The sequence below is a fragment of the Microcaecilia unicolor genome, chromosome 7 (genome assembly GCF_901765095.1).
Source record: "Microcaecilia unicolor chromosome 7, aMicUni1.1, whole genome shotgun sequence".
NCBI lineage: Eukaryota > Metazoa > Chordata > Amphibia > Gymnophiona > Siphonopidae > Microcaecilia > Microcaecilia unicolor.
Window position 1 is genome coordinate 56,855,368 of NC_044037.1, and position 21,364 is coordinate 56,876,731.

General features: G+C 42.0%; 1 protein-coding gene across 1 annotated transcript in view; it reads left to right on the forward strand.

Annotated features, from left to right (window-relative positions):
• LOC115474248 (connector enhancer of kinase suppressor of ras 2-like) overlaps window positions 1-21,364 on the forward strand; it is a 768,489-nt gene that overhangs the window by 493,595 nt on the left and 253,530 nt on the right. The window contains exon 9 of the mRNA XM_030209634.1: window positions 17,816-17,962. Within this exon, the coding sequence (XP_030065494.1) occupies window positions 17,816-17,962 (147 nt within the window). The remainder of the gene's footprint in view (window positions 1-17,815; window positions 17,963-21,364) is intronic.

Sequence of the window (21,364 nt, forward strand, 5' to 3'; positions counted from 1 at the left end):
AATTGAACACAATACTCAAGGTGCGGTCGCACCATGGAGCGATACAATGGCATTATAACATCCTCACGCCTGTTTTCCATACCTTTCCTAATAATTCCCAACATTCTATTCGCTTTCCTAGCCGCAGCAGCACACTGAGCAGAAGGTTTCAGTGTATTATCGACGATAACACCCAGATCCCTTTCTTGGTCCGTAACTCCTAACGTGGAACCTTGCATGACGTAGCTATAATTCGGGTTCTTTTTTTCCCACATGCATCACCTTGCACTTGCTCACATTAAACGTCATCTGCCATTTAGCCACCCAGTCTCCCAGTCTCCCAGTCTTGTAAGGTCCTTCTGTAATTTTTCACAATCCTGTCGTGAGTTAACGACTTTGAATAACTTTAAATTGTGTCATCAGCAAATTTAATTACCTCGCTAGTTACTCCCATCTCTAAATAATTTATAAATATATTAAAGAGCAACGGTCCTAGCCCAGACCCCTGAGGAACCCCACTAACTACCCTTCTCCATTGTGAATACTGCCCATTTAACCCCACTCTCTGTTTCCTGTCCTTCAACCAGTTTTTAATCCACAATAGGACATTTCCTCCTATCCCATCAACCTCCAATTTCCTCTGTAGCCTTTCATGAGGTACCTTGTCAAACGCCTTTTGAAAATCCAGATACACGATATCAACCGGCTCCCCTTTGTCCACATGTTTGTTTACTCCTTCAAAGAATTGAAGTAAATTGGTCAGGCAAGATTTCCCCACACAAAAGCCGTGCTGACTTGGTCTCAGTAATCTGTGTCCTTGGATGTGCTCTGTAATTTTGTTTTTGAAAATAGCCTCTACCATTTTCCCTGGCACCAACGTCAGACTCACCGGTCTATAATTTCCCAGATCTCCCCTGGAACCTTTTTTAAAAATCGGCATTACATTGGCCACCCTCCAATCTTTCAGTACCATGCTCAATTTTAAGGATAAATTGCATATCACTAACAGTAGCTCCGCAAGCTCATTTTTCAGTTCTATCAGTACTCTAGGATGAATACCATCCGGCCCAGGAGATTTGCTACTCTTCAGTTTGCTGAACTGCCCCATTACGTCCTCCAGGTTTACCATGAAGTCAGTAAGTTTCTCTGACTCGTCCACTTGAAATACCATTTCCGACACCGGTATCCCACCCAAATCTTTCTCAGTGAAGACCGAAGCAAAAAATTCATTCAATTTCTCTGCTACATCTTTATCTTCCTTGATCACCCCTTTTACCCCTCGGTCATCCAGCAGCCCAACCGATTCTTTTGCTGGCTTCCTGCTTTTAATATACTGAAAAAAATTTTTGCTATGTTTTTTTGCCTCTAATGCTATCTTTTTTTCGTAATCCCTTTTGGCCTTCTTTATCTGTGCCTTGCATTTGCTTTGACACTCCTTGTGCTGCTTCTTGTTATTTTCAGACGGTTCCTTCTTCCATTTTCTGAAGGCGTTTCTTTTAGCCCTAATAGCTTCCTTCACCTCACTTTTCAACTACGCCGGCTGTCTTTTGGACTTCCGTCTTTCTTTTCTAATTCGCGGAATATGTTTGGCCTGGGCCTCCAGGGTGGTATTTTTGAACAGCGTCCATGACTGTTGTACAGTTTTTACCCTCTCAGTTGCCCCCTTAAGTTTTTTTTAACCGTTCTTCTCATTTTATCATAGTCTCCTTGCTTACCTTTTAAGAAATGCATAAAAGACCTTTTGCTATTTAAGGCTTATGAAAATGATTCTTGAAAGACTGATGTAGACAGATTGAATACCACACTGAGTCTGTAGTATACTGTTTTTATTATTGTTTTGTGTGTGTTGTTTAGATTCTATATATGCATATCTTGTATTCTGCCCTGGATAATGGCAAATTAGAAATAATAAATTCTACATTCTAAACTGAACTTAGATTTTGGAAAGAAGCAAGGAGCATTCTGTTGACCTAGATTGGAAGCTTTAGCCCTAGTCAAAATGGATCTTCAACATGGATCTTCAACTAACGACATTTGAGAAACATATAGATCAGTGTTAAGATGCAGTAGATAAAGTGATTAAAATGTCTACTATTAAAATTAATGTTTTAAGTTAAAGATAATAGCACTTTGCCATAAATTGAAAAATGTGGAGATTAATCTGAAAAAAAAATCCTCAAGTTGATTTTTCTATATGTGACAAGGATATGGCTAACTTAAAATTTGAAACAATTATATGGCCGAAGGAGACTATTGCATCAGCTTATTTGCTTGCAAGGAAGCAGATTCCTCAGGCCTTGTGGGCATATTCTATGAGGCATACAGTGACATCCTGAGCGGAGACTATCTTACTGTCTCTGGCGGATATTTGCAAGCACTACAGGGCGGATGTTGTGGCACATTTGGAAGCCAGTTTTGGGGCTTTGGTCCTCAGGGCAGCGGTGCCAGGATTCCACCCACTCTAGCAATTGATTTGAAACATCCCACAGATTTTGGAATAGTGGGAAGCTACGTAATGGAAGGAGAAATTAGGCCTTACCTTACTATTCCAGAGATCTACCCGAGGTTTCTAAGATGTTTAGTTGGTGTGAAGTAATGGGTCAAATAATGATTGTCATCTTGCATGATACTTCTTGCATATCTGTTCTATACAAGTTGTCCAGAGATGAGAGAGGTCCACACGTGTTTGCTCATCTGGTGAGTTAGATAAAGTTGTTGGGTTTATTCTGAGTTTATCCTTACTGTTTATCTACATAAATACTGAGGAGCTGGACTAGATGCCAAGAGAAAGATGTCTCAGCTAAGTTTTCAGTGTTCAGTTTTCAGTTCTCTATCTTCACCTGCTGGTTGATGGACACAACTAACCCACAGGTTCTGGAATAGTGGGAAGGACTAATGGAAAGAAAATTATCAAGTAAGACCTAATTTCTCCATTCCTGGAAACAATATGAGAAATGACAGGAAATGTAAATTTTCTGGATGCACACCCCTAGATCTATAGATAGGACAAAGTAGTGAAGACCACTGGCCAATGAAGAGAGAAAGTTAATAAAATGCACTAAGGGAATAACATATGTTTGACCAAATAATGTTCATTAATTGGCAAACACATGTGTTAGTTGCCCTTAATGCACAACATAAAAATACCTGGACACTTGCGACACAAAGTAACCAAAGAACATAACAGACATTACCTGACTCTTCTTCCCCCTTTCCCTCCCTAAGTTCCCCCCAGTTGTACCTACCATATATGTACTTCATTCTACCACAATATCACTTTGTATTCATTCATACCATGTATTTGTTCAGACCGGAATCAGCTAACGCCGTTAACAATTATATGTAAGCCACATTAAGCCTGCAACAAGGTGGGAAAATGTGGGATACAAATGTAACAAATAATAATAATAATTTTACACTGGAACACACATTAACAAATAATGATCGGCAGAGCAAGCAAAGTTGCTAATTATTATGCAAAATTAATAACATCTTTCATGAAACTTTACAAGCTGCATTATTCATCAAATGCAACTTAAGAGTAACAGTGGAGTTTAAAAAAAAGGAAATATATATATACTAGTAAAACATGCCCGTTTCTGGAGCAAATGAAACGGGCGCTAGCAAGGTTTTCCTGCCGACCCCCCCCCCCCCTCCCTACCCACCCCTTCGACGTTGTGAAGCCACTCACCGCCATTGCTCCGCACCTCGTCAACGCATGCCACCTTCATCCACTGACGCCATTGCTCCGTCCTCGATCTTTGACGCCATTACTCCGCCCTCAACGTCATCACATTTGATGCGAGGGCGGGGCCCAGACACAGTGATTTCGGTGGCTTCACCACCACGAACCCTTCGAACCCGAAGGAAGTGCCCGCAGGAAGTGACACTGACGTCAGTGTCCTCAGAACGTTGAGGGTGAGTTTTATTATATAGGATATACACACACACTCCCTCCCCACCCAGATCTCACACCTCCATCTCCAATTCCCTTTTCAAACTATTCCCTATCCCCAATTCCTTTCTCAAACTACATCCATCTGCAATCCCCCAGCACCTATCGGGGTCACCCTGGTGAGTAGTGTAGGAGGCAGGAGCAGGCCCTCAACACTTCTGCCCTGGTGATTCCTAGCATCAAAATGGCTACCTCATTCCTCCTGCTAGGGGGTGAAGCTGGAAAAAAATGGAGAAGGGGATTGGGGGTGGAGGGAGTTTGAGAAAAGTATAGGGTGGGAGGTCTTTTTTTTTTTTTTTAAACTGCACTCCCTTATTTAGCAACCTCACACTCTAGTAGGATCAGGGGAGTGTTCCCAGTTGCAGTACGGTAAAAGGGGGTTACAGATCTTTAGACTATTCGGAATTTTTATACTTTATTATAGTGTCTTCTTAAAGAGACATATAAAATTTACAATGTCCATATTTATTGATTTGTGTGGTTTTGTTCTGTTCCTCATGCAGTTCATCCTGTTCTTGTTACTGGGTATAAGTACATAAGTACTGTCATAATGGGACAGAGCCTTATACCTGAGAAGAATTCATCATGTATAGATGCAGCAGAAGTTGAGACGTACCTATCCCATAACGTGGTGCTTTCTGGAATTCATTTGTTGGTTTGAAAGAATAGTTACTAATCTGTGGTAAAATGTGATATTTTACTGCAACAAAATTTACCACACAAGTCATTATCCTGTATGTCTGTGGTTGTCAGCAGTGAGCTCAAGTTTTCCCTCAGGAATTCAGAAGTTGTAAGCACCCAGAATTATAAGATATCATGTCTACAAATCATATTATAGTGATGATACTTCCAAATGATGACAAAATGAAAAAAATAAATAAAAAATCCTGGTCTGTACGTGTCAGGAGTTAGAAAGAGGATGAGGGACATGGAGAGAATTACTGACAGTATTTGCAGCTAGGCTATCTGTTTCTTTAATATTACCATACTTGTCTATAACTTTATAGGATGCTTATCTATGAATCTCCACAAAAGTAGCTCTGCAGTTGCTACAGAGCAAAGGATTTTTTTTTGAGCATTGACTACTCTAAAGGGCAAAAAAAAAATTGTCACTAGAAATTAGATGAGATGGAAATCTCTTTGTTTGGGCCATATGGAATACTTTATTTGTGTCTCAGATGTCATAAGTTGGCATGAATCAATATCATCGTTATAATTGCCATCATTTCCATTAGTGGAGCAGAATAATTTGTTGGTTACAGCTCAGTGAACTCCTATGTAATCAATACCGCTAGTAATGTGGGCAGAGGTAAATCATGAGCAACAGCTTTAATTTGTAACTCAAGGGCTTTTGAACTAATAGGATGTAGGTTGGAAGCTGACATGCCAAGGGTCTAGAGACCAAAATTGTTCTTTGTAGGCTACTTATTTCTGTTTGCTTTATTTCTGAGCAAATGTTAAAAGAATGATAAGGCAGAATGAAAGGACTACAGAAGAAAAGGAAGAATCTTTCCAAAAAATAGGTTTTAGCAAGTTCTTAAAATTCGGTTGTAATGTTTTGCATCTGTTGGGAGCTGTAGCTCCCGTTTAAGATTCTAAAATATTAACATTGTGGGTCATTATTGAGTGATTACTGTCCCAATGCCCCACCCCTCCCCCAAATCTCCACCTCTACTGTGGCCAAGGATGAAGATGAATTTGCTTTAACAAAGTATTATGAGGGTATTTTTAGAACAGATTTTTCAGAAAGATCATACTACATGTGTAAAAAGGCTTTTATAAAATTAGCCCAAGGATTGTGCATTTAAAAGTATGCACATGGCCAAGAAAGTGCATACTTTTATCGACATGTACTCTATGCATAAGCGTTTGTGCCTGCGCCAGAGCAGGTATAAACATCTACAGCTTCAAAGAAGAGCAACCAAAATGATAAAGGGGATGGAAAGCATCTCATGTGAAGAAAGGCTAAAGAGGTTAGGTCTCTTCAGCTTGGAAAAGAGACGACTGAGGGAGGGTATGATTGAGGTCTACAAAATCCTGATTGGTGTAGAACAGGTAAAAGTGAATAGAATTTTCATTCTTTCAAAAAGTACAACAACCAGGGGACGGACACTCATTGAAATTACTTGGAAATACTTCTAAAATAAGTAGGAGGAAATATTTTTTCACTCAAAGAATAGTTAAGCTCTGGATCTCGTTGGCAGCATATCTGGGTTTAAAAAAAGATTTGGACAAGTTTCTGGAAGAAGTCTATAGACTGTTATTGAAATAGACATGGGGGAATCTACTGCTTGCCCTAGGATTGGCAGTATGGAATGCTGCTACTAATTAGGTTTCTGCTAGGTACTTGTGACCTGGATTGGTCACTGTTTAAAACAAGGTACTGGGCTAGATAGACCATAGGTCTGACCCAGTATGACTATTCTTATGCTCATACATAGGTGCAATTTCTACCATATTGCCCCTAGTAATTCTTAAAGACACATAAGCATCTATGTGACTTTATAAAATAGCTTCAAAATAGGCATTTAGGACTCAGGGGCCCTTTTACTAAGCCCTTAGGTGCCTAGACGTGCCCAACATACGTCTATTTGAAGTTACCACCCAGCTACCGCGCGACCCTTGCAGTAATTTCATTTTTGACGTGCATCTGTTACGTGCACCGGAAAATCATTTTTATTTTCTGGCGCACGGTAGAAACTGGGCAGTAATCGTCATTCTACGCACGTAGACGATTACCGCACAGTTAACGCTTGAGACCTTACCGCTAAGTCAATGGCTGGTGGTAAGGTCTCAGACCCAAAATGGATGTGCACCAATTTTTATTTTGCCGTATGTCCATTTTCGTTTAAAAAGTCCTTTTTTACAGGCATGCTGAAAATGGAGCTGTGTGCACCCAAAACACGTGCCTACACTACTGCAGCCCATTTTGTTTGGTGCACTTTAGTAAAAGGACCCCTCCATTCTGTAAAATGGGAGCCAAAAAAAATGCATGCTAAGTGCTATTCTAAAAACAGCCCAAATTTGGACACGAGGATTTACACCAGCTGAACCCTGGTATAAATCCCCATACCTCTGATTAAGACACCATAGGCCTTTTTTGCAGGTGCCCCGAAAAATGGACCTGCATGCATCCAATACATGTGTCTACACCAGCACAGGCCACTTTTTGGTGCACCTTAGTAAAAGGACACCTATTGGCGTTGATTGGATCATTAATCTATTAAGTCAAACATGTGCAAATCAGCTATGTGCTCTGATTTGTACGTGCAAACTTAGTCGCCTTATATAAAATCTAGGGACAAGTGGCTGTATGTGCGTAGTGTGGCCCATTTCCACAAATAAGGCACTGTTTTACCCAGGGAAATTATGTTTAAAAATTGCCTTTCCTATCCCCCCCCCCCCCCCCATTTACAAAGCCAGACAGCGATTAGCACACTGGCAGCCGCTAATGTGACTTAGTAAACGGGGGGATATGTCTTTGGGAAAAACGATCCGTTTTAAATAGTCAGAAAACTGTGCATTTGTGGGTTCTTGCAGTGCAGGTTTGAAAAATATTACTTTTGAACATCCCCCTGATGAGTCAAATCTTTTCTGGAGCACTTGTCTTTGAAATGACACTAGCTCCTCAAAATTGTTTGACTGTTAGCCTTTCTTGAGCAGAAGTGCTCATCTGGGATTGTCAAGTCTTCAAAATTACTGTCCTTTCAGTTCAGAAGATATTCTTTTGCTAAAGCTGCATGCAAAACATTGAGGTTGCCAACAGCTTTTCTTCATTCCACAAGTGAGATCCTTTATGGGCATTTTTATGATACCTTAATAACATGAATTCCTAACCTTTTTAATGTTTTTTTTCCTAGAATAATTTATCACTTCAAATTAATTATTCATTGTTCTCATATAGAAGCACTTAGTGCAACTTCAGATATTCTTGTAACCTAAAATTATATCTGCCTGTAAAAATCAGGAAATAGGTATTTCTTTCCTGTATAATTAATTTATAACACAAGCGGTAGCAATATTATTGCAGGATCCTTTCAGTAAAAGCTGGAAAAAGGCCATATGCTTGATCTCTTGGATTTGCAGATGGTATCTACAAGGCTGGTTTTTATCTGGACATTGCACTTATAAAACTTTCCTTATTTTATATCCACAGCCAAGCATCTCCTCCACCAACATGAGAAGCTCTCCTTATCATGTTCTTTCCTGATACTCCTCAATCCAAAGATCCAATCAGAGCCCTGGTGCACAGACCAGATGCAAGAGCTGCTGCAAGACTTGCATTTGGTTCAGTTGTGGCCATGATGCAGAAGACAGCATTCAACTTTATTGGTCTGAATATTAGAGCACTGTCTCACATGGAAGGGCATAATCGAATGGGGCCAGCCATCTATAAGGGCGGCCATCTTCAAGGCCGGCCCCGTAAAGCAGCGTCCTGACCGTATTATCAAAACAAGATAGCCGGCCATCTTTCGTTTCGATAATACGATCGGAGCCGGCCAAATCTCAACATTTGGGCCAGCTTTAGAGATGGCCGGCATTGGTTTTCAGCGATAATGGAAACTAATGCCGGCCATCTCAAACCCGGCCAAATCCAAGGCATTTGGTCGTGGGAGGAGCCAGCATTTGTAGTGCACTGGTCCCCCTCACATGCCAGGACACCAACCAGGCACCCTAGGGGGCACTGCAGTGGACTTCAAAAATTGATCCCAGGTGCATACTTCCCTTACCTTGTGTGCTGAGCCCCCCAAATCCCCCCCAAAACCCACTCCCCACAACTGTACACCACTATCATAGCCCTTAGAGATGGAGGAGGGCACCTACATGTGGGTACAGTGGGTTTGGGGGGGGGGGGGGTTGGAGGGCTCCCATTTATCACCACAAGTGTAACAGGTAGGGGGGGATGGGCCTGGGTCCACCTGCCTGAAGTGTACTGCACCCACTAAAAACTGCTCCAGGGACCTGCATACTGCTGTCATGGAGCTGGGTATGACATTTGAGGCTGGCATAGAGGCTGGCAAAAAAATGATTTTTAATTTTTTTTTGGGTGGGAGGGGGGTGGTGACTACTGGGGGAGTAAGGGGAGGTCATCCCCGATTCCCTCCAGTGGTCATTTGGTCAGTTGGGGCACGTTTTGGAGGCTTGGTCCTAAAAATAAATGGACCAAGTGAAGCCGGCCAAGTGCTCATCAGAGTCGGCCTTCTTTTTTCCATTATCAGCCAAAGCTGGCCATCTCGTAACCACCCCCTGTCCCGCCTTTCGTACCCTGCCGAAACGCCCCCTTTAACTTTGGCCAGCCCTGCGACGGAAAGCAGTTGAAGCCGGCCAAAATCAGCTTTCGATTATACCAATTTGGCCGGCTTTAGGAGAAGGCCAGCCATCTCACGATTTGTGTCGGAAGATGGCCGGCCTTCTCCTTCGAAAATAAGCAGGATAGACACCCATTCTTGGTGTCTGTAGTGTTTGGGGCCTGATCATACCCCTGCAAACTGTATTCTCTGTCTTTGAATGAAGAAGAGAACACAGTTGGCCATAGAAGCTCAGAGAGAAAAGATTTTTGGAGCCAGGTCTGAAGTCTTGATGCAGGTGTCAGCATCAGTGTCTTCAGCATCGAGATCGTACTCAGGTATTGAATCAGCATAAGGTACATTAGTCCATATGGCTGCAAGACCATGGGAGTGACTGTGTATTCAGTGGGTCTCCAGCTGCGTCGACCCTGGCCTCTATACAGGCCCCCCGGGACTGATAGGCATCGGATCTGACCCAAAGGCAATGTGAGTACTTGACGTCATCCTTTTCAGCACCAGGGAACATCGATGCCAGGCATCGGAAGAAGCATCGGCATTGATCCCCCTTGACGCATGGTGCCAGGAGCAACAAGAGTTTCCCCAGACCCCAAGAAGCATCGGCGACAGGAGGTCCGCTCCCTGTCCATACAGGAGGTGCCAATGCATGGGTCTCCTCACAGCCAGCACCAGGCACCCACTTCAACCCCACAGATTTAACAGCCTGCTTCTACACTGGCACCCCAGCCTCTCCCGATATCAGCCCTTGATGAGCACCTCCAAGCCTTGTTCCATGAGTCTTTTCGTGAGGTTCTTTCAGAGTGCATAGGCATCTGGGATGCTTGCACCAGCCATGCCTCTTGAGCCCTGCATAGCCACCAGCCTGCGATGCGGTCTCTGACCTTGATGACGTTTGCGGTTTCGGCGCCGATTGCCACCCATATTAGCACACCCTTGATGTCGGTGGAGGAAGCTTTGCCAGACTTGAAGCCAGAACCAACACCTCGACGTCCCCCTCGAGGTCATGGTACCTTTTCGTCAAGGCGGGCTCAGTCTTAGCACTCTCATGAGGAGATCTTGGCTGACACCAATGAGGAGCGCTCATAGTACTCAGAGGATTCAAGGTACTTCTCGGAGGAGGAGTCCTATAGCATCACATCTGATCCCTCCCCTCCACAGGAAAGGAGGAAGTCTCTTCCACTAGAGTCTTTCCTTCCTCTCTTTTGTGAAGGAGATGATAGGTGCCATCCCAATTCCTTTGGAAGTGGAGGATGAACCCAGGGCTAAGATATTCAATGTCCTGGACTACAACTCTCCTCCTAGAGATGCTGTGACAGTCCCGCCTCATGAGATCTTACAGGACATTCAAATCTTCCATTAAGGAGATTTTAACAGTTTGGACACAACAGCGATGTTTCTTTTATTAAGTTATTAAAAATAATGAGGTTGTGTGCCTATTTTATAAAGTCAAATACGCCCCTACTTGATTTTATAAAATACTCGCATAAGGTGCAAAAGAGCACATCTACATGTAGGTGCTACCACTTAAACTAGTTTGAGGGCCTGTATAAGCACATACCATCTACAAACACATGCATCCATTAAGGAATTTTATAATTTATGCATGTTTAAATTCAGACTTTCCCCATGCTCCGCCCCTAGTCTGCCCCTGTGCATGCCAATAGTAAAAATACAAATTATTAATGAACTTTCAAGCTAGCTGGTATTTTATAAAGTTTATGTATGCACATAAGTGGTAACCTACACACGTAAATAGCTAGAGTACCAATATTTACATGTTCTTAACACCTATGAATTAGGCAGGTCCTTATAAAATTACCCAAAAAAGACAATTTTAAAAGCAATTTTTGGTGGTCTAGTAGCCTAGTCCAGACTGGAGTGATCCCGTCGCTCTTGCCCATGCTGATTCCACATTCTAAATTTATTTATTTATTTACTGGGATTTATTAACTGATTTGGTTGTACCATAGAAAGGCAGCATGTCAAATCCATAACCATGTGCGTCACAATGTAGAAAAGAGCCATGCTTTTTAGTACTTTGGCGGGGGGAGGCAAAGTTTTTGGAGATAGGGCTGGATTCAGTGAATGGCACTGAACGTTAAATGCTGGAAAGATCTTTAAAGCCAATTAATTGTCAATTGATGCCAGTAATTGGTGTTAATTGCCTCACTAAGGAATTATGTCACATATGCATTTCAATCTGACAACCATAGCCATCACGCCCAATATTTGACACACAAATTTCAGCTACCTTTATAGAATCCAGGGGATGGTGGGTGGGTGGGTGGTAAGTTTGGTCATTTGTGTAATGTATTTTATAGTGATTGTGATTTTTTTTATGTATCTGTTTTTGGAAACCTCTTTGAAACAACTGTTTTCTGTATATGTAGTTTACGGACATTTTAAAATAAATAAATGAATAATGTGGCTGCAATTTTGATTTATTTTTTAATTTGGAGACAGAAATAACCAATGGGGGATTAGTGAGAATGACTCCCATAATCCCTTGTGTAACGTCCTAGCCAAAACTACCACTTTTTAAAAACTATACCATTTCATTGAGGAAGTATAAAAGCCAACATGGAACTTTCCCTCCCCCCCCCCCCCCCCCCACACACACACACACATCCCTGTGTGAAATGGGGAATACATGCTTAGATTTTAGTCCTACCCAAACCTTCCCCCTTGAAATCTGTAGACAATGTGGATCTCCACATGTAAATAGCTTTCTAAAACTGCTGTATACACATGTATGTGATTGACAAATTTTAAATTCTGCTATTTACTTGTAGAGGTGCATTTCAAATAGAGGTCATAGTGACTGACAGTAGCAGAGGCAGAGCCAGTCTCTAGGGCTCCCTCTAGCTCTGGCTGCTGTTGCAGGGACATACTTAACACAGCTCAGAGCAGCTCTTCCTGCTTTACTTTGTTAGAAATTTAAAATTACTAGTCATATTTTAGCACTACATCCTCTATATCACTAGCAGCCTGCCTAAGCAGCCCACTGAGGCATGCCCATCTGCCTGATTGCCCAATCCATCCCTAGTAAGGAGGAAGCAGCTAAACAGAAAAGATGATATCGTTAGAGAAAGAAACAGGTTTGACTTAGAGGGTAAATGAGAAGTAAGAGAAGCAAGAAAATTGAAGAACACACAGCAATAATTTGAAAGAAAATTGAAATGTTTTTCGTACTACAAATTGACAAACTATTTTATTTTACAGGGCTATTTTTTTAATGGTATATATTCAATAAAAATGATATATATTCAATCAAGCTAAGCTTTATTAAAATCAAGTTCTATGTAAATGGTACCACACAACTGCCATTGAGGAGCGTACTTTTCAATCTGGCTACTGTTAAAATGTGTTATTTTACCACTAACTTGTGTATTTAGCACAGGTTCCATTTTTAAGCAGTCAGACCTAGTTGCTAATAACTGGGGTTAACAGTAAAATAACATGTCGCAGCATTAGCCCACATCAATAACTTCTCCCCAGAATCTTCTGCAGAGATGCTGCAGAAAACTGGTCTTAAGTATAACGTATTTTCCCCAAAATAAGGAAAACCTTTGATAACTGTGGTTCACTTTATTTTGGTGTAACAAACGATTCCGAGCAGTGAAAAAGAAAATCTTTGCTTTAGAATCTTCTAAAACCCTAACGTTTAGTCTAATCCAATAGAGTAAATGAAGATGGCGTTCTTCAAAGAGCTACAGAGCAAAATACATTTTCTGCCAGTCCACAGTTCCAGTGGCATGACTTTGACATGCAGTTTCTTCCAGCTTATCTTTAAGCAGTGAGCTCACTTTCTCCTCAGCCACATGATACTTTGTGAAATGTGACAATGTCCTTGACTGGGACAAGGCAATTTTTTTCTCTTTTGTTTACCAGGTTCTTATCTGATGACAGCAAGAGGGAGAGAGATAAACACAATTTATGTGCAATGCTTTTATGTGTGTGTGTGTGTGTGTGTGTGTGTGTGTGTGTGTGTGTGTGTGTGTGTTTAGCACCTCATTGTGTGACAAGGTTTTGACATCAGTTACCCTGTGGAATGTAGCAATTCTATATATGTTTTGATTTCTGAAGACAAAGAAAGCTTATTAGATTGCCATATCTGAGTGTGTCCAGTCTCTCCCCCCCCCCCCCCCCCCCCAGAAACTTTTCAGTTTAGTGTCCTACCAACTTGACAGTTTTAGACTATATCAAGGGGGACAAGGAGATTCTGAAAGGAGTGTTCTGGGTTTTTTTTAAGTCATGTTTAAGCACAGATGTCCTGGAAAGATGGTTGGATTAGTTCTGACTGTAAAATATTGTTCATATATACTGTATCCTTAGACAAATGCCTGCATTAAAAGGGACTTTATATGTTTCTTATACAAACAGAACTTTCTTGACCTGCAAATACTCATCACATTCCACTTGTTTATAAATGACAAATCATTTTTTGGAGATGCCCAATGTTTCACCACGTGCCTGTGGCCAGTTTTTCTAACTGATGACATGAACCTGAAGAGAGGGGATTTATGGTCAGACTGATTAGTGGTTCAGTTTGATCCAGTCCACATATCCCTCTTTATGGAAAGGACAATCACTGTGTAAAACTTGAATCAAGCAAGTCTGTGGCTATTTTTTAACTGTGGATTTTGCTCCACAATTCAGAGAGAAATTACCTTCAGAATTTCAGGAAAATTACATTTGTAGACATGAAAAGCTAATCTACAAACATTACTTTCTGATCTAGCCCAAAACATGACCACTAAATATAGCTAAACATATATATGTTTCAGAATATCTTTTGGTGAAAGGGACTTATGCATTTAACAACCATTAAACATGTAAGTTTCCTATCCGTGGATTTTCATTGGCACTCTACCCCTCATTCTATGACAGGTCACCTAAATGCAATCACCATTTCCATATTTAGCTGTATGGAATACTACAATTTACACACATAAGTGAACACTTACATACATAAATAGCAGTGGTGTGCCTAATCACTGTTCTGTAATTATATGTTAAAATTGTTTAGTGCATAATTGCAACCTCCGTGGAATCTTGACTTCAAGTGTCTCCTGTTCTCAATCTAACCTCCTTTGGCTGCAGTTGCTGCCAGCTTCCTTTCTCCTCCCGGGCTGGTACTGCAGTGGTCTGAAGCAGGAACCACGAGCTGCGTTCCTCACGCTGGCGGCGGGCAAAACAAAAAACAGCATGAAACCGTGTGCAGGGCCATAGCCCTGCGCTTGCAGCTGCCAGCTTCCTTCTTGCTCCCTCCCCTCAGTATGTTCCTGTTTTGGAGAGGGAGGAGGAAGGGAGCTGGCAATGGCTTGCTCAGGGCTACTGCCCCGCGCATGATTTCATGCTGTTTTTTGTTTTGCCACGAGGGTCTAAGTGAGACGTCCAGCCACAAAGCAGCTGGAGCTGACACTGCCAGGAAGGGACCTGAGCCACCCCAGCCCACATTTTGGGAGCCGGTTGTTAAAGTTTCCCAAAATTCTTTAAAAAATAATAAACGGCTTTGGCGAACCGCTGCGAGCCAGCTACAGCACACCACTGTATTGGGGTCAATTCTATTCAACATCTTTGTAAGTGACATTGCTGAAGGGTTAGAAAGGAAAGTTTGCCTTTTTGCAAATGACATGAAGATTTGCAACTGAGTGGACATCCTGGAGGGAGTGGACAGCACGAGAAGGTTAGGGCTTTTTCAGCATGGAAAAAAGATGGCTGAGGGGGGATATGATAGAGGTCTACAAAATCCTGAGTGGTGTAGCATGAGTAAATGTGAACCGATTGTTTATTCTTTCAAAAAGTACTGAGATTAAGGGAAACTCAATGAAGTTACATGATAATACTTTTAAAATGAATAGAAGGAAATATTTTTTCACTCAATGAATAGTTAAGCTTTGGAACTCATTACCAGAAGATATGGTTACAGAGGTTAGCGTATCTGGTATTAAAAAAGGTTTCAACAAGTTCCTGAAGGAAAAGTCCTTAGTCTGCTATTGAGTTAGAAATGGGGATAGCCACTGCTGTCCCTGGGATTGGTAGCATGGAGTCTTGCTATGATTTGGGATTCTGCCAGGTACTTGTGATCTAGATTGGCCACTGCTGGAAGCAGGATACTGGGCGAGATGGACCATCGGTCTGCCCCAGTATGGCTATTCCTATGTTCTTATCTAAAAAGATTAGAAGACTGGACTAATGTTTGGCAGTTAAAAATTAATGCAAAGAAGTGTAGAGTGATGCACATGGGGTGTAGAAACCCAAAAGAGATGTATTTGCTAGGCAGTGAAAGGCTGATAAGCACAGACCAGGAGAGGGACTTTGAGATAATAGTATCAGTGGCTGAGGCTCCCTTTGGAATACTGTGTTCAATATTGGAGGCTGTATCTCATTAAGAACATCCAAAGCCTTGAGGCAGTTCAGAGGAAGGCAACAAAAATAAGGTGCTTGTGCCAAAAGATGTATGAGAAGAGACTTGAAGACTTCAACATGTATACCCCTAGAGCAAAAGAGTGATGGGAAGATATGATAAAGGTGTTTAAATATTTAAAAGGTATTAATATACAAACTAATGTTTTTCAGAGACAGGGAAGCGGCAGAACTAGAGATCATGAGTTGGAGATGCAGGGTGGGAGACTTAGGAGCAATGTCAGGAAATACTTTTTCACAGAAAGTGTGGTGGATTCCTGGAATGCCCTCCCACGGGAGGTTGAGAAGACAAAAATGGTGACAGAATTCAAGAATGCATGGGATAAACACAGGGGAACATTATATAGAAAAAGGATGGAATTGAATTAAAGAAAAACTTAAATGATCTTATAACTAGAGTGAGCTTTGACTGCAGCTTCAGAGGTTGGGAAGTATGACCAATGCTAGGCAGACTTCTATGGGCTAGGTCCCGTAAATGGCAAAAACAGATCAGGATCATGACTGGAGTGGGTTTCAATGGCAACTCCAGTAACTGAGAAGTAGAACTAGTGCTGGGCAGCCTTCAAGGGTCTGTGCCCCAGAACTGATAGGGGGAAAGAGAGATTAAATATACTAGTGTTAAATCATGAAGAAGTGGAACCTGTGCAGAGTACCAGATTGAACTCTGGCCACCTTGTTGGGCAGAATGGATGGACTATGCAGGTCTTTATCTGCCATCATTTACTATGTTACCATAGGTACCTCCTACATATTTAGGCACTCCTGCCAGCTCTATGGCTGAGCATAAATGCAGATGCTTAAGTGTTAGGTGCATCGATCCTTGTTACACTAATATTCTGTAATATAACCTAAGCGCCTAGGCTCCTACTCCATACCCTGAAGGCATCTAAATGGAGGCACCCAGTTCCCCCCATAGCATTGCTGAAGTTACATGTTTGTTTTCAACATTGCACCTAAACATGTGGAACACCGTGGCTGAATATTGACCTATTTATCTTTACATACATTTTGCAGAGCCATCTATATGCAACTACGGGAAAACGCTGCACTAGATTCTGTGGTGCAGAGGTCTAGTACTCACATATGTCTTCCGTTCCTTGTAGGCTATGTTGTCAAAGGATGCAGTTGTACATTAGATATGTGCTGCCGTGTTTAAATAACCAAAAATGATGACCTTTTTTCCGCCTTGTATGTCATTTCCCATCTGAAACAACACACGTGAAAAAACAATAAACTGAAAATGAGTGAAACAACAACAAAAATACATGTAAAGCAAAGATAAACATTTTTGTTTTACGTTCACAGCCTTTTTTTTTGTATTGGTTTCCAAACCACAAAATTTCCATCTGAAAAAGAAACAGGAGAGCCTGTGTGCAACAGTATCAACAGATTATTGTTCTGTTGGTCCAATAAAAGCTGTTACAACCAATAAATATTGAATATCATCAGCAAACAGCTATGTTAGGCCTTTAGTCATATAGGGCTCCTTTTAAAAAGCTGTGCTAGCGATTCTGGTGCAGCAAATGCGATGAAGCCCATTCATCATTATGGATAAATTAAAGTATTTAAACAAATTGTGAACTTTCAGTCTATTTCTGGGTTGTAACAGCATAAATGACACGTATGTTTAGTTGTATCTTGAAAACTAGTACTTCTCTTTTAATGATGGTATTAAAATTGTTCTGAATTTCTAAAAGCCTGGCTCTCCACAGCAGTGTTAATGATCATGTCTGAAATAAATGATTGTTCACCTTTAATTAAGACCTTCAAGACACTACAGTACCATTAACCTACAAGACTTCCAGAACAGAAATTAACAGCTTCCACAATAGTACTGAGAATGCGTTTTATAATTATTATTCCGTAGCTCTACGTCTTAATCCTACAGTGCTGCATAATGATAACTCTGTGGAATGGTATAGATTAAAAAAATAATTGAGTTTGTCTGGAGGGAAGAGGAAATGATGCCTTTGTACCACTGTCCAACAAAACGTCTAGTTCATGCATAATTTTAGGTGCATTTTAGGAGCATTTCATGACTATTAGCAAAGATACCAACAGCATTATTTTTTTCTGCCAAAGTAAAACTCATGTGTAACTTATAAGTTGAAGTCTTTCAAAGTTTCACTGGGGGATTTCTTCGTAGGTTGGCTGGCAGTTAAAGAACCTAGTAAATGCATTGCGGGAAGATCCAAATGGAGTGATCTTAACCTTGAAAAAACGTCCTCAGAATACTCTGGCATCTGCCCCTGCACTGCTAAAGAACGTGAGGTGGAAGCCTCTTGCCCTCCAGGTAAGAAGAGCTCAGTGGACAACTCAGATGTTATATTGTTACTATTAGTCTGTTGCTGTTGGCCTGACTTGTTTTCCATAGCACCTAAGGTTCCAGTCCAGTCAGAACCCGACCCAGCCCCTCTCACTGCCATTGTGACAGTAACTTGAGAAGGTCCAAAGCAGGGGCACTATGGGCCTCCTTTTAAGCCTGCAAGGGTTTTCCCAATCTGTAGATGATGCAGTTATCTAGCCTCGCCCTCCCCAAGCATACAGGTCTAATAACACTTCCTCTGTATCATTCCAAGCCTCTACTAGTTCAATGAGCAGAAACTGTCTCCTTCATGGCATTGGCAATCTACAGCACCATCTTTAAAGTATTCAGCTATTCACAGTAATCCTGCTGAGATGTAATATTTGCAAAGAAGTCCAAAAGTAATCTGACAGTAACGTTGATAATTTATTAGCTATTTGTGTGGTTACTGCTATTTTTGTGGCCCTATTTGCCCGGATAGTTATTCAGGCACTGTCACTGAATATTGGCAGTGCTTGAATACTTCAGGGTCCACCTTGACTCTGGCCTCGAACCGCCCCACAGCAGTAACCAGAGAATGTGCAGTGGTTAGAGCAGAAATTCAGCTGCTCTCTCCTGTTAAATGTTACTGTATATCTGCCCCCAGGCCAAATAGCATGGTTTAAATGGTCAGGAGTCTCTCCTGTCTGATTAAACCAAACTAAATATTAACCCCATAATTATCTGGGCAGTGACTGAATATTGCCAAATTTTTGCCTACCTTTATCTCAAACCTTTTTCTATGGATATCATCTGGCTATTTATGGGGTAATTCTATAAAAATGCACCTATATTTAAGTATCTAGAGGGTGCCTGCTTTCCTTTATAGGATACTAGTGTGACTGACAGGCTTATTTTCGAAAGAGAAGGGCGTCCTTCTCTCAGGGTCGCCCAAATCGGTATAATCAAAAGCCAATTTTGGGCGTCCTCAATTGCTTCCTGTCGAGGGGATGACCAAAGTTCCCGGGGGCGTGTCAGAGGTGTAGCGAAGGCGGGACCGAGGCATGCCTAACAGATGGACGTCATTGAGCAATAATGGAAAAAAGAAGGGCGAAAGGGCGTCCCTGACGAGCACTTGGCTGACTTTACTTGGTCCATTTTTTCTTATGACCAAGCCTCAAAAAGGTGCCCGAACTGACCAGGTGACCACTGGAGGGAATTGGGGATGACCTCCCCTAACTCCCCCAGTGGTCACTAACCTCCTCCCACCCTCAAAAAATAACTTTAAAAACTTTTTATGCCAGCCTGAAATGTCATACTCAGGTCCATCGCAGCAGTATGCAGGTCCCTGGGAGGGGAGGTGTGTGTGTCAGCGGAGGCATAGCAAAGGCGTGGGCATCCTTCTTTCAAACATTTTGGATGTCCTGAACAACACACACACACACACACACACAAACACACACGCTCTGCACTGGCTTCCCCTCCCTAGGAAGGAAATCGCGTGCAAATGAGCGAACAGCGAGCAGCTCATTTGCATGAGATTTCCTTCATGCATGCCCGTTCCTTTCCGAATCGCTAAGGGATCGGTAAGAGAAGGGCTTTTTCCGTTCAGTTAGTGCATCTGACTGAAGGTAAGGGAGCTATGTACCTGGGAGCAATTTCTGAAGTCCACTGCAGTGCCCCCCTAGGATGCCCGGTTGGTGTCCTGGCATGTCAGGGGGACCAGGGCACTATAAATGCTAGCTCCTCCCATGAACAAAGGGCTGGGATGGGCGTCCTTGGTTTCCATTATCGCTGAAAATCAGAAATGACCAAGTCTAGGGACGACCATCTCTAAGGACAACCTAAATGTCAAGATTTGGGCATCCCCGACCATATTATCGAAACGAAAGATGGACACCCATCTTGTTTCGATAATACGGGTTTCCCCGCCCCTTGCTGGAGCCGTCCTGCGAGGATGTCCCCAGGGAAACTTGAGCCCCTGAGTGTATATATATGCATATGCACATAGGCACACATACTAATGCTGACCATACAGCTGGTGCAAATGCGTACATCTGTTTCAGTGATACGCACGTGAAAGTTCTATCCACACTCTGTCCACATGGTGACAATGTGTACACCCACCTGCAAATGTGTGTTATGCAAGATACACACATATTTATAGAAGAGTGCCTAAAATTAAATTCAGCACATATGCATTTATGTGCACACACGTGCCTATATGCCAGTACGCTAATGAATTACACGTACTCTATATGGCGCCTAACTGTAAGCACCCACATTATATAATTACCCTGGTAGAGGATAATTTGATGAGGTCACCTATATGTGAAAGCCACATGGGTGCCATAATTCTAGTAGCGCTATAGAAATGATAAGTAGTAGTGGTGTGGGGGGAGGGGAGGAGGATGGGGAGAAGAGAGATGCAGTCACAGGCTGTGAGTGTGACTGCATCTCTTTCCTCCTGTCCTCCTCCACCCACCCCCACCCTCCCTACACACACATACACACACAGAGCTGGAAAAGCAATTTCTTTTGCTGCTAAGAACTAAATTTAAATGCACAAGATATAACAGGGGACACTAAAGAAAGTAAACTGTTTGCTTTCTTTAGTTTCCCCTTTTATATCTTGTGCATTGTGAACTGAAATGCTAGTAATGTTATGTGACAAACCTGGCATGGAAGGGAATTGTTGATTGGAGTTAATAAAGCAGCCTGGATGCATGCCTACATGGCTGCAGTTGAATTCTATTCCCAAAAGAGAACAATAGCATTTAAAGTAACAGTAGCCATGCTAGAAACTTGACCATCGTAAGCTGAACAGAATGCAATTATATAATTAGAGATTTCTGCTGACAGGTTTTAGAAAACCCAAAGATTGTCTGAACCATTATAAGAGCAGTGAGCCCATCCACCTGCTTCAGGTTCTGATAATGGTTAGAACTCTTGTTATAAACTCTTGGACCAAACCTGATTCATGCCCCCATCAGGACCATTCTCTGACAGTGGCATAGGTAGCTCTTTCACCATGATCAGTCCAGAAAGATTGAGGCAGTCTGTGTTTTTCCATCTTTATGTGCCTAAAGCTATGATTTAGAATTCCCTGAGAAAAGTAGGGTGCATGCTGGGGTGGGGGGGGGGGATGGTTAAACCAAATTGACTCAGCCTATTTGGGGTAGCTTGGGTGAGGTGGTATAACATAAATAACTATTAGATGGAGATTGTGCTGTATTTGCAATACAACTGTTGAGAGATAGAGCAAAGGTGAGCTGCTCAACATATAACCTTGAACTATGCTGCAACAGTATAAGATGAGACCAATGGTAAATAATGTGCATTAGTGTATGTTTGTATGAGGTAACTGTCGCGCCTCACGCGCTCGCCGCGCTCTCGAGGACCTTGGCATAC